The following is a 14,358-nucleotide window of genomic DNA, read 5'->3' on the forward strand; positions in this document are numbered from 1 at the left end:
ACACATTACAGGCATTTGAGTTTCTGTCCAGCTACGTTTATGACCATTCATGTAGTTATTTTTTGATTGATGCCCTGAACTGTGGATTTGCTTATCTCTGGCAAAGGGAATTCCCAGCTTCATATTCATGTATTGTTAGCAGTTTACGATAAGAGATGGAGCAGTGTATGGCGCAGTGTTTTGTTTTAGCGCCCGGATGAGCTTTTGACCTTGTCATTGTTTTTTAGCCATCATCTCACATGATCTTTTAATAACTATGTTGTTTTGTTATTTTTAACTGGGTATTTATGAATTTTCAACCATATTTCATGCGATAAGTCCTCCTCTTGATTCAGCCTTTGGATACTTGTTTATATCTATGATAGACAGACAGACAGATACTGGTAAAACACATTCCCAGCATGTTCAGATGCTCCTAGTGTATTTTCTCCCTGCGATGCTTGGTATGCCGCTGATATGCTTATTTTGCAAGACATGTGCTGGTTAATGGTAGGAGGGCAAGGTGAAATGAGGCACAAATTATGTGATATGAGAAATAAAACTGCTTAAGTGTCAATCTTCGCCTAATTTTGTGATTAGTTGATTAGAGTGTTCACAGCACAGCATTGCAATGGTTAATTGGGGTTCTTTATGGATTTGGAGTGTATAAGTGTGGCACTGCTGAGTTTCCGGAATACAGACACTGTTAGAAATGACATCACTGCAATTTAAAACCACTGCAGATTCCTAAGGAAGAACAGATGCAGACTTGGTCCCCCGGGTATAATTTCAAACATTTCCATGGTAATGTTTGGATGGAGTATTTCAATACGTAAGCAGTCTGGAAACTTTTTTCCTCTGCAGGCTTGTTCTGATGCCAGCTACAGTATTGATGACTGGTTTTATTATTTGCTTCCATCCAAGGATCCAGAATACCCAGAGGCAGTGGCGTATTCTGGCCTAAACCTACAGGTCCGCAGGGGCGGCAGCCTTTGTGACATCTTACCGGTGGCAGATTCGTCCTGTTTAATGGGCTGAATGGGGATATCGCACATCTCCTTGTAGACAGCCTATTAGCACTATAGGGAGCTGTGGGTATCCGGCACAGCCGCCGTAGTAGCGTGATAAGATGTGGTATCCTGTGCTTGGAGGACGTTTGGCGCCTATAGCTGTGGGAGATTTAGCTCTGGGTCGGTCCTGGGGTCCATGGCCTATGGCATGTGGGCCACAACGAGCACGCAAAGCCTTCAGTTGTGGTACGCGGCCAGGTTGCCGGTGACCGACCAGCTATTTTTTCAGATTGCGTTCAGGAGCGCAGCGCCGTCATGACTGGTGACCGGCACGCAGATGTCGCTGGTTGGAGGAGGGCTGACATCACTGCGATCAGCATGCCGATTTTTTTGGGGTGGGTGGAGCGATCTGTCATAGGTGGGTGCAAGATGTTTGTGTATACAAGTATATAAGAACTGAGAGTTATGGAAAATGCCTTTTAACTTGTATTATCCCATGAAATCATTTTATAGTGGACAGAGGGATCATCATCTATGCTTCTCATTACTGGCTGTGGCGTCAATCATAGCTGTGTTGTTAGGCTCTGTTTATTTTTGTTATGCACGGATATCATTTCAGTGCAAATGCTAATGTTATTTAATAAAATCCTTTTCGCGAATAGACCCCCTTTTCATGTTTTTTTCTGCTTGGGCAGTAAGATGGGCCAAATGGTTATTATCTGCTGACACATCTTATGTTTTTTTATGCTTAAAAAACATAATTTATATGGGTAAATTGCTGCACACTGTTGTGTGTGTGGTAATTTTGTACTGAAAAAATGTCCTTTCCATGTTTTAAAATGCAGTGTTGGCACGTTGAGGTCTGCAACTTGGTTTCATGCAGGAAATTGGGCCAGAAAACGTTCGCCATCACTGGCCTAGGGCATACACCGCAGCTCTGTGGCCCTGATAGCCTATGTGACTGAATGTTTTTTTCTAAACTGGCCACTTAAAAGGTATCTAGAAACATATATATATATATATATATATATATATTACTGGGCCACATGTAGTTTCATGCTGCATGCTTTATTTAAGAGGAAGTTGTTTGTGTGGTAAAAATCGTTTATTTTATAACAATACAATAAAATGCACATTAACCGTTGCATGTTTGACATTCATGGCCAGCATTAAAGTGCCAATAAAGTAAATTTGAAAAAGAGAAAAAAAAAACGGTCATCAAAGGTTCCTTATATGAAAAGTAAGGTTTACGCAAGTAAAATGCCGCTTGACATGCCCACCGGCTGCTTCCCTCACTGTCGGCGTGTTATAAACCCTGCCATGGGAGTTTAGTAAGATCTCTTGGGGAACACAATGTCTTAGGATTTCGGTCTTAACTCTGCAAAGGAGTGGCTGTTGAAACGGAGCTATACTGTAATTAACCCACATTATGACTTTGTAATTATGCTGTGATATTGCATAACTCGCTATAATAAAAGTTAGAACTACATCAGTGTCACAATGACAAGTCTTGTTATTGAGCTTGTTTTATGGAAACCATCCTAACCTTTCCTCGTTTGGGATTTTCACATAATTGAATAGTGTTCCCTGTGCATGTTTGTTTATTTATTTGCATAGCTTTGGCCTCTGTAGCTTGCATTTATAAAATAGTGAACGTGATTAATGCTGAAGTTGCCATTTTACTATGTATAGACTATACATTTATATACACATCTGAGAGCACTTGCGGAATTTGTGTTCACGTTGCAAAGATAAAACTGTTCCGTCCGTTGCACTTAGTCATGTTATGTTTAAAAGCGTGAAGAATGTCACCTCAAAGTGCGTTGGTGGCTTCTGGGGGTTTGGTGCAGCCGCTAGTGAATTGTTCAGTGTTGGGAATGTGGGAGGCAGCCTGTTTTTTTGTACATAAATTCCATTTGTCTGCTGGGAAACACAATAACAAGGCTGCTCTTGAGTTATTAATATGAACTTCTACTTAACTTTATTGTTTGTTTTTTTAACTTCACTGGTGATCACTTTCAGAATGTGGTGTGCATGCGTAGGAGTGGGTGCTTGGCTAACACAGGATGTGAGGCTGGTTGAGAGCTCTTCAGCACTGACAGGTCTGTGTTACATAATAATGCTCTTTAATGTACTCGTTGTACATACATAGCATACACTTTCACATATTGACAAAATAGTAGAACTTCCCCTTTAATCCCGGGTAGCCTGCAGTTTAGTAATCTTTATTATTTAGTACGTAATAAACGTTCCGTGTTAGTGGCATATTTAGTCCTACATTGCCAAGGTGAGAAGCTGCACCATCTTGGGGGTGGCAGAATTCTGTGTTTTACTCCCATGTGCCATTACGCAATGCATATGATGTCACATGTCTCGGCGGAGCTGCTTAGCACTTTCCCTTTTGGCCTGATGATACGTTAGTCTGGTTAGCAAGCTGGTTTGGGCCAACGGTCTTCGATCATGAGCCCTGCCATCAGGGGAGAAAGATTTGACCCCAGATTTGCCCACGCACGTGCAGCACATTACACCCAATAGGCTTGATGTCAGCAGGTGGGCAGCAGTCACTGATAAACTAGACGAGTGATGTTTATGAATGAAACTGCTTATTTAGGTGAATGAAACTTGCTGGTTTAGCTGCTGCCTAAAAAAAAAATATGTATGTGCCCTTTAGTAACATTGGGTCTGGTCAAGGAGTGATGTGCAGATCGGCACCTTAGGTAGTAGCTTTTTTTCCCTGTGTTTTTGCCCATTACTGCACATTTCAAATGTGCTGAAAAGCAGTACGGGTGTCATTTGAAATAACCTTTTCCATAATTATTTGTGCTGACTAGGCTGACCTTGCAGACTCAGAATATGTAACAGCATTTTTTTATGGCTTGTTATATTATACTTTTAGTCACTCTTTAGAAGTGGAAATGAAATATTCTAGCAATAGTCTTTTGTCTAGCTCTATTTCGGTTGTTATTTTGGTTAACGGGTTAGTACTAAAACTACAAATATTTGTGAGTTTGCGAATGCAGCTAAATAAGCTTCTTTCGTTCTGCGGGGTTAAGGAACGTTATAAGATTGCGTACTGGATGGGAAGCACCTAGATAACATAAAGCTTTTCTCTGGCTGTGATTACAGCAATCTTCTGCAACAATGTGTAGGATATTCTAACAATATAGTATCAAATGTACAGCCAAATCCCACGAACAATGGCTCGTAAAGTTTTATAGGCGGTGGATAGGTTTTGCATACAAAAGTTCTGTTGCCAACTAGAAGCGTAGTATTTAAAGAGATCGCTAATTCTTCTTCTCCTGACAAATAAATATTATTAAACTAAGCATCCCACCAAAGTAAAAACCAAATACAATCTTTGTAATATCAATGGGAAAAACCTGTTTCAGGTACGGTGCGGGTACGTGACTTTGGTGATGAAGGTTGGGTAATCTTTTATGATGTTGCCCCTTTTCAGTAGCTCCTGGAGGATGCAGTTTTATTTTGTTCTTGATCTCTGTACTTACTAAATAACATTTGATAACTTACATAATTAGAAGTCTTTTCTCCCCCATATCTGTCTATATCTGAATGTTTTGTGCTATAATTACACAAAAATGTCATCTCCATGAAGACCTTGGCCCTTAAAACACACAGATTTTTGATAATTGGTTCAGGCAGGCTTTGCAAGGGTGGTCGAAGAGAAGGGGAAAGCGTTTAAGAACAGGAAATTGACCAGATCATGCTGACCCTGCCACAGGCTGCGACCGATCTCGGCTTCGATGAGGTGAACTAATTACTTCTAATACTATAAACCTTTTCGAAGAAATGAATTGAAGGAAATAAGAGGGCATTGGCAGTGCACAGCTTTAAAGTGAAGCAACAATAATGCAAATATAAGGAAGAAAGGATTTTAAGAGGGCACCTTTGTGCTATTATAGGTCAAGATTGAGCACAACAATGGTGGCTTTATACTTAATTTAGAGCAGAATAAGCTTGTGAGAGAATTGTGAGAAAGAGAGATGTTTTTTTATCCTTTGGGAGACTAAACTATAAAATGTCTCTGATCTACGTACGCGGCGACCAAACAGATATTCCCAGGTTTGAAATAAAGCCCGTCTGATTAAATGCTTCATTAGGATAATACAGAAAGCGGCATTTCACCGGTGGAAAATGAAGGGTAAAACCACCAAATTTCTCCCTCCAACTCTTTCCAAAATTATTCTCAGAGCTAATCATATAATTACTGTTGACCACAGGAAATGTATTTTGGCTGTTGGGTGGCTTTTCTGCAATGAATGAATAAATCAGAATCTGTACAGTGTTCTAGGGGATACTTGTGGGAAGTGTGTGTGTGTGTGTGTATATATATATATATATATATATATATATATATATATATATATGTATATATATAATATATGTATATATATATAATATGTATATGTATATATATATATAATATGTATATCTATAATATGTATATGTATATAAAATCTTTACCCAAAGTTAGCCTTCTGAGTTACATTAATATTTCAGAGGAAAATTCTAACCCTTTGTTGTTACCAGCAGTCGCCTCCCATTGCAAATTGAACCTTAAAGGACTATTGTTACCCTTTTGTGGGGTAGTCTTTTTTTTTTTTTTTAATTTAATTGCCATACTCATTTTTTTTTTTCTTTTACTACTGAGACTGTCTTAATTTCTCGGCACTGTATCCATTCAATCATTTTCCCCTTTCTACAAAATCTCTCTACTAATTCGATGTATGTATATATATATATATATATATATATATATATCTGTTTTTTGTGGAAAATGTCTTTATTTAATATTGGTTGGATGTGACTCATGCCTGAATCAGACCAGTAACATGCAAAGTCTACTGTTACACGTCTTGTGCATGTTTGTTTAAAGTCATATAACATGTCAATCATACAAAACTAGCCTGAAGTAGAAGCAGATCTGCAAACATTTTTCTAACTGTGTCATTTTCATTCGGAGGAAATATTTTCTGAGTGAGAGAATGTCTGATCATTGTTTTGTGAGACAAAAGCAGCTGAGCCACACGGAAAAAATGATGGTTTTGAAGGTACTCTCACTTTTAGTCAAGTCAAGTAAAAAAAATAAAATAATCTTCCTCTTCTCTGAGATTTTATCCGGAGTTGGTTAACGGATCCTGTCAGAGTGGTAACATTTGTGGATTCTCATTTATGGAGGGTATCTGCAGTCTATATAGTGAGCGTCTAGGTATCCAGTATCTTAAGCATGTGTTACAGGATTTATCTGATCCACAAGGAAACAAGCTGTGGTTATTGTAAGTGTGCGTATGGTTTTGTGTACACAGCTGCAACTGCTATTTCAATGTAGGAGAAATTGTAAAACAATGGGGAGGATGTTTGGATGCAGCCGGTAGATGAAGATGTGAGAAAATAGTGGTCGGCCAACGTTGATTAATGTTGGTCCCAGTCACACACTTGAATCTTGATGTGGAATAATAAGCCTATTATATTTATAAATCACATTCTCACACCGCTTCCTCATAGATGGGTGGCATGTTTTATCTTATTTTCCAAAACGCCTGGTTATGGCAGAATAATTTTGGGGTCCTGGTTTGCCGTCCCGGGTTTCGTTTCTTGTCCGCTTCTCTTTAGGTAGCCTGGATAGTCGGTCCTGAGGTCGTACGAGCAGCAGGCTTGCAATGTGTGAATTCATTTTATTTGAGCACATGTAAAAAGTACTGACAAGCCACCAGTCTGCTGAGGACCTTGAGCATCCACCATCCTCTATTTATACACTAGAGATATGTTTTATTGTGACCCAGCTTACCGTACCATCATGTTAAACCAACTTAGAAAGAGCAACCTTTGTTCCTGCACCCGAGTGACCCGCAGCTTTCTGGTAACTGTATAGGTAATCGTTGACTGCTGAAGCCTTAACTTGTGCTTTTACTAGATTGCAAAGCCTTTAAATAATTTACAACTGGCAGAGATGCCGTTTAAACCATTAACTGTGTCATCCCCTCAACCGCACTCTGCCTTATCAAGGCGGTTTTAGAAATCACAAGATGCCGAGGTCAGGATAGCGTGTGTTTGGTTCACTTGGTGTGTGTGTAAGGAATGCAGGGGATCTGAACCTTCTTAGTACAAGATTTCTTTTTGCCTGCTTCTTAATGGGGCAGTGATGACATCTGGGTATGATGTCATACCAAGCTCCATTAATGACAACTAGAGCGGAGAGAATACTGTAAATGGGCTTTAAAAAAATACAAATCCTGTGCTGAGACACCAGATGTGAAAATTTATGGAGGTGTCAAAGTTGGTTCTGTAATTAAAGACTAGACTGCATTAAGACTGCTATGGCGTCCTTACGATATCAAGTTGTTCTGAGCACTTAAAAGTTAACCGTTGTCTGTAAAGACTTACGAGTTTTTGCTGTGGCATGCAAGTTACTGATATTCACGTGGAAAAAAGGAGAAGTGCCAGATGTTTGTAAAACCCCCCAGAAACCAGTTGTGCTACTGATCTCCCGCAGTTCATATGTACTCGTTTTTATTTAACCCCTTCAAGTCCCTGTTCAAATTCTGTTAAATTAACTCATCTGGACCCAGGCGTTCAGATAGGGTCTCTTATGTTACAGGAGGCTTTAGATCTTGTTTTACTAGTCCTACAAAACAGATGATGTGAAAGCGTGGAATGCACTCTGGGCTTCAGATGTAACTTTTTTTTCTACTTTCTTTTGCCCTCTGGTTATTTTGCAGTAGAGTAACTTAGCGTGAAATTTCTCAGATGTTGAAATAGTTATAATTAAATCCTAATAGGACAGGAGAAAAAACAAACGTCAAAGGTATAACTGAAAAACTGCCAATACAATAGGTGTCGCCTTGCGTGTGTCAGCAGCAGATAACCGAGCGGTTAAGGGGAAGTTCTCTCGCTGAACCACAGATCAGGGGCAAGTGACACTGTTTCACGGGGCAGCATCTGTGAGCGCTGGGTACATTTGTAAACCACTCGCACGCAGTGGCTCCACTATCCATCTCTGCCATGCTGCCGTGAACCAGAGAATTTGATCCCTTTGAACTATCACAAAAGTGGGGCATTGAGCTTACAGCACAGGGGAGGACTGGACTAAAGGTTGTGCAGCTAAGGTGGAGCTTCGAGAACTTCCTCATTTCAGTTCAAGGGAAAGCCTTAAACTCTAAAAGAGAGAGAGAGAGACGGAAGGGGGTGTGGAGGGGGGAGTCCAGCAAAAAGTTACATTATGGTGCTTCCACTCATGAAAACGTTCAGGGGGTAGGTACCTGTCATTTTGTGTTCATCCTGTACCTCAACCTGTGTACAATGCCATGTACTTCTGTACAGAGCTCTACATTACGCTGCACACAGCCGTGCGATTATATGCAGCTGAACAGAGATTTTGATCACGTGGATTTGCTCATTGAGCAATTGGGCCTGGGGTATTTATCAGTCGTGCTGCTTAGACCAGGCAAAAGGCTGCTGTTGACTGGCTCTGTGTTGTGGGAGTTGTTATGAAACAAATACTAACTGTCCAGATCTGGGGGCTTGTCTGTCTGTCTGTCTGCAAACATGATGTCATGGACCATGTGACACAGTGATTGCAATGCATATTCTGATGGCGTGTGTGTGTGTGTGTGTTTTACACCTCCAATACAATAGTGGCAGTTTCTGCAAACAATACTGTTACAATTTCTGGGTGTTGTTTGGTAAGTAAGAGCAGATCGAATGGCCCATCAGATCAGAATGCTTGTGTGTGTTCTTGGAAGTAAACGTTTAATGGGATTACTGGGTGAATGAACTTGGCTGTCTGTAAAAACGCTGCGAGTGCCTAATTGTTTACCACTCTGACACTCAAAGAGTTAAAGTCTTCCGACTGACTGTGGGTGTCAAAACATTACTCCTGAAGTTTCCATTTTTTTAGTATTTTGGTGGTGCAGCTGCATTGTACAGAAACTTTGCTGTCATCACTTTACTAAAACATTTGGTCCACAAGAGACTTCTGATCATAACATAATATAATGTTAAAACTGGGAAGGCTGCGTGTTCAGAGTTGATGTGGATAAAGTAGTCATGAAATGTCCCTTTGTTAAGTTACATTGTTGGCCAGTCTCCACTGCCTGGGTTTATTTTAGTACGTCTCGGTAATGATATCTTTACTATGAACATCTTGCTCTCCTGAAACATTCTGGCTCTGGAAGTCTCCATTGACCAAGGCAGGGCAGACCTCAAAGTTCAGACTAGGTTTGACCTCCTAACAGATGCAATGTGTATCACGTGTATTTCGGTTCATTATGATCTTCACAGTAATTCTTATTGGTGGCTTTTTTTTAACCCCTTAAGGACAATGGATTGTCCTTAAACCCATTAAAACAATGCATTGTTAGCCTATACATGGGGATATTTGAGTCTTTGGAGTGATTAAGTAAAAATTGACACACAACTTATGGAATTCAGCCACAGATGCTCACTCCTTTACTTTTGTGTCTTGAACCGTAAAAAAAAAATCATACAACTAACCTAGCAAAAAAAATGAATTGTGCACAAAGTTATATATGGACTCACACACGCCGAGAGGATCGAGTGCGAGTGCATACATCATTTGAACAGAATTCACCAATGTTTAATATTTAATTTGCTTTCTATGTGGTTGCACCCTGTTAGAACTGATGTTTTTGGAATGTAATAAAAAAAAAAAAAAAATCATACCTTGAGATGGGAGAACTTACGTTGTTAAGAGTTCAGGGTTTAGAATGTGTTTTTGTTTACATAAATCCGGTTTGTCTCTTTACAGGTACTCCGTGATGTGACCAGAGGCTAAATCCTCTAAAGAGCGTATGTGACCTCGCCTTACTACACAGAGTGACAGTACAAGGACACATCTGGCTGCTCTGAAGATGTCTGGTTCTACCCAGCCAGCTACTCCAAGCAGGAGGGGGGCAGATTCCAGATACCCCTCACATGCCATATCTTATTCAATGCAGATACCCCGCACACATACGGTAAGAACGGCTCAACGTCATAAAGATCATTTATTTCAAATGTGTGAAAACAATGTGTTACTTTTTTTTGACAAGAAATATTCTCCCGAGTTGGATCTTCGAAATGCATGGTAGTATCAGGAAAAATGTTCAACTCTCTTTAGTAAAAAGACCACGCTGTGTGGGTATGAACAGACATGGGTTCAAACACACTCAACGCGTTTTTACCTGCTGGTGGGGTTTTGGATTGAGCACTGGAACTACTTATCCATGCTAAAGCATTTCAAGTAGAAACAGTGTGACATGCTGGCTTGATTCACTTTTAGACATGAAGCTTTGTCAACATAAATGCTAACCTGTATTTATTAGCAACCACATTTCAATTAACACACCTAAAGGTGAATTGCCCTTTAAGACTTCTTAGGGTAAGCCCAGCCTAATTGCCTTAGGCGGGCTGGTGCAGGGGACAATTCCTGCAGGGGGTAAGGCTGTGATTTGTGTAATGGAGAAAGTGTAAGTGTGTTTGTGTTACCGTGAATGTGTGTGTTTTAGCATGATTTTGTTGTGTTGCCATCAGTGTGAGTGTGTTAGTGTGAGAATAAGTGTGTAAATATGTATGCTAGTGCAAATGTTACCGGGTGGTTGAAGCGGTAGGAGCTTATCTGCACCCCGGGCCAGAAGGTTCCAGCCCTGACTGCTTGTCTGTAGCAATGACCTTTTTATTCTGCGTATAGTTTCAAAAATTTCTGTTGCCATGTTTTACCTAATAAGACTATAAAGGCATTGCAGAGGGGAACCGTGTGAACCTTACGTTAGTAGATACCTGTTCTGTCTGCCTGTGGTATACAGAAACTAACACATAATGTACACATAGATAAGGAATCTCGTTTTGAGTGCCCTTGCTTGACAGAAACATGGAATTTGATAGAAAGCAGTACAGTCTCACTCATTTTATTGTGCAATACAATCCCTCTCTCTCTCTGTATTTATTTTACATTTGTATATTTGTCTTTTACTCTCTTTTTTGCAATTGTTTTGGAATGCCCTTATCCTGCCCATCTGTTAAGAGTTCAAGCATCTGGGTCTGTTTTTGATATTTCGGAGGCCTCTGTAAGAGTGATCTCTGTAGTAAAGGTGGATCCAGTGTCAGACAGAAGCGCGTTGGTGCCCTCCCTTTCCCGGATGGATTTCAGTACAGTGACGCTGTTGGCATATTAAATCATGGGTATGCTTTTCTGGGCAACGACAGCTGTAATTTGAGCCCTATTAGGGCCCTCTCGGTTATTCAGCCCAGCTGCAAATGTAGGAGCCACTGTGTGAGAAAGCTGCTTTTAAATGTTTCTAAATGCAATGGACAGTTTTTCCTGGATTCTTGGATATTGTCTTGCTTGCAGAGTCGGGCTGGGACACAATACACCTGCTTTTTATCTGCCCCAATTAGCTCTGAGATAAGAGGTCTCTTTGGATTATCTTCAGTTTCTTTTGTCTGTTAAAAAAGGGCTGTTTGATGTTGCGTGTACAAGATAAAAAAAATGTGTTTCCTGGGCCAGGAGATGATGATTAAACTTCAAAGCATGTTCTGTTATTTCTAGATATTCACTGAACTTTCTTTAAAGGGACCGTAATACTTATGACAGGATCACATTCCCTTGACTTGTCTGGCGTCAGTGTATTATAATAGTCGGAGAACCCATTGTGTGTGTGTGTCTCTCATACTCTCACTCTCTCTTTCTCTCTCATATATATGCTATGTGTTTATGATGAATGAAAATGATTTTATTTTTATTATTTATTGTTTTATATAGCGCCATTAAATTCTGTAGTGCTGTACAAATGAGCAAGGCATCTCTACAGTTACTCACTGGTGTCACTAGAAATCAATGCCCAGGTAAACCTGCTGATCAAGCACTCCTAGAAGGACAGAGGTGCCTAAGTCTCGCTGTTCAAGCAAGATTAGTTTTGCTCTGCTTTTGAAATGCGCTTAGCTCCAGCTTCATATAGGCCAAGAAGTACACAAATAGCCTTTTTTACCTTCAAAATTAGGGATGCTAAATCTAGATAAAGGCAGGGTCAGCCTATGCTGACACAAACCCTATGTTTGGCTTGGGAGATGAGTAATATGGAGATGTCATAAACAATCCTTTCCTTTTTTTACAATGTGTCCTCCTTCCTGGTGAACATATAAGGGGGTTAAAAGGCATTTCTTAGAACACTCTGCCTCCAGAAATGCCTTATGCCCCCCATTTAACACTCCCCCGGCCCCCCCCCAAACTTACCGGTGCTTCTGACTTCCCTGTCATGTAGCCAGGGCAGCGTGTAGATCCCACGCACTTACGCTGCAGCCGGAAGGAGGCGTGGCTAACAGCGGGGGTTGTCTGCATCCATCGCGCAGACCTTCCCCGACTGTCAGTGATCAGAGTTCCCGGCACCGGTGCGGGGAACTCTGATCTCTGACAGCCGGGGAAGGTCTGTGTGATGGACGCAGACAACCCCTGCTGCTAGCCACACCTCCTTCCTGCTGCAGCGGAAGTTGTCTACGCGAATCGCGTAGACAGCTACACGCTGCCCCAGCTACACACCGGGTAAGTACCGATAAGTGGGGCGCGGGGGGGGCAGGAGGATCCAGGTCCCCTGCAGCTGCGGGGGATCTGGATCTTAGTCGTCTCATAGTCAGACCTATTTGAGGTCTGATTATAAGACGACCCAGATTATAAGACGAAGGGGAAAAAAAATAACTGCATGTCCCGGGCGTCGGGCGCTAGACCCCGAATATAGGCCGCACCCCCACTTTAAAGACTTAAAGTGGGGGAAAAAAGTGCGGCCTATATTCGAGCCAATACGGTAATATAATATATATATAAATCTATAGATATAGATATATAGATAGATATATAGAGAGAGATATATATCTCTCTGTGGCTCGTGATCTGGCTTATCTGCATTGAACTTTAGATGAGTTTATTAAGGACACTTTGCACTCCCGAAATCATTCTAATTTGTCTGAGGCAATTTAGTCCATATTTTTGGTACTAGTTTGATGACCACAACCACAAACCAAAATACAGTGTTTATTTCTAACGTTGGACATTCCACAAGGATATATTTGTCCTAGAGGTCTCTGTGATTACCCTAATATAACATTTTTTTAAACATCATGCAAATATTTGTGTGTAAATCCTTAAGCATTTACTGCATCAAGAAGTGATCGGTTCTCAAGATAGACTACTCGAGGGGAAGTGCTGCTTGTCTCTGTCTCACTTTGTGAATATTTTGGGTTTCCTGTTGTTGGCAACCCGCAAGAGACGGTTTAGTTGAAGCCACAGACATAAAAGAGGTGATATAAATGATGGATCTGTTTTTTGTGTTTTTAAAAGTTTGTGCTCCTAAAGGGACATTTTACATACTCATACCACCCCACCAATGAAAAATGCATATTCATGTGCTTTGTAATTACTTCTAACCCTGTATGTAATAAATACTTGCCTTTTAGAAGGAGCTGAAGCACGCTGCCCACTTCATGGTCTGGTTTTGTACTACTTTTGGACAGCTTAAAAAAGTTATTTATAGTGGACCCTGGGCTATCATGCCCCTCTACAACTATTACAATGACACTGGAACATCTAACTCTATTAGCGTTTCATTGTTAGCCTTATGTCTACACCTTGCATAGAAAACAATCAGCATGGCACAAGTTACATGGCAAGCTGTTCTGCTCATTTAAAAGGCCGGCAACCTTCATAAATACTAAGTCTAAAAAAAAAATAAAAAAAAATGACTATTCCGATTGGAACTTGCGTGTGTACGCCAAAACACCAACCGGTTTCAGCAAAAGAGCCATTATCAAGACGAACAAACAAATAAACTGAACATTTTTATATACACACACACACACACCCTTCCTGAATTAAAAACCAGATGAGGTGTACCTAATACTAATTGATGGCAGGAACATGCATAAAAGCATAATAAACGTATTCAATTCAGTTTCAAGACAATATAAAAATAAATACACATCTTTTGTGCCTTTGTGAAAATGCTTATGTTACTAGAATACATAGAAAAATATATTGGTATCCAAAAATCAGACTATAGACTATAATTCTAGGCACCCATAATTAATAATTAAACACCTTAAATGCATTTTAATGGGATCTGTGACTTTAAACCATCTGTGGCTGTATAGAGATACTGCGTAAATTATTGCCAGTAATCAGACTGAATACCCACTAATATCAACTTTTTTTTACGTTTGTTACTGACACTTAACACCTTATCATAGGGCCAACAGATTATATTTTCTGTCCATGTGTATAATACATGAGTTTTTATCTGTCCTTTTACGTGGACAGAATGTGATATTATTATTATATTCATTTTACAATAATCAATAAACTTGG

The 14,358-nt window shown here is 40.2% G+C and overlaps 1 protein-coding gene across 10 annotated transcripts in view; it reads left to right on the forward strand.

Moving 5' to 3' along the window:
- NCOR2 (nuclear receptor corepressor 2) overlaps positions 1–14,358 on the forward strand; it is a 165,122-nt gene that overhangs the window by 24,954 nt on the left and 125,810 nt on the right. For 9 of the 10 annotated variants that reach the window (XM_053471899.1, XM_053471951.1, XM_053471935.1 and 6 more), the window contains exon 2: positions 9,775–9,982. In XM_053471899.1, coding sequence (XP_053327874.1) covers positions 9,878–9,982 — 105 coding nt within the window. In that variant the 5' untranslated portion in view covers positions 9,775–9,877. Of the gene's footprint in view, positions 1–8,195; positions 8,259–9,774; positions 9,983–14,358 lie in introns of those variants that run through there. The other variant, XM_053471908.1, reaches the window with a different exon arrangement.

Source organism: Spea bombifrons, chromosome 1 (genome assembly GCF_027358695.1).
Source record: "Spea bombifrons isolate aSpeBom1 chromosome 1, aSpeBom1.2.pri, whole genome shotgun sequence".
NCBI lineage: Eukaryota > Metazoa > Chordata > Amphibia > Anura > Pelobatidae > Spea > Spea bombifrons.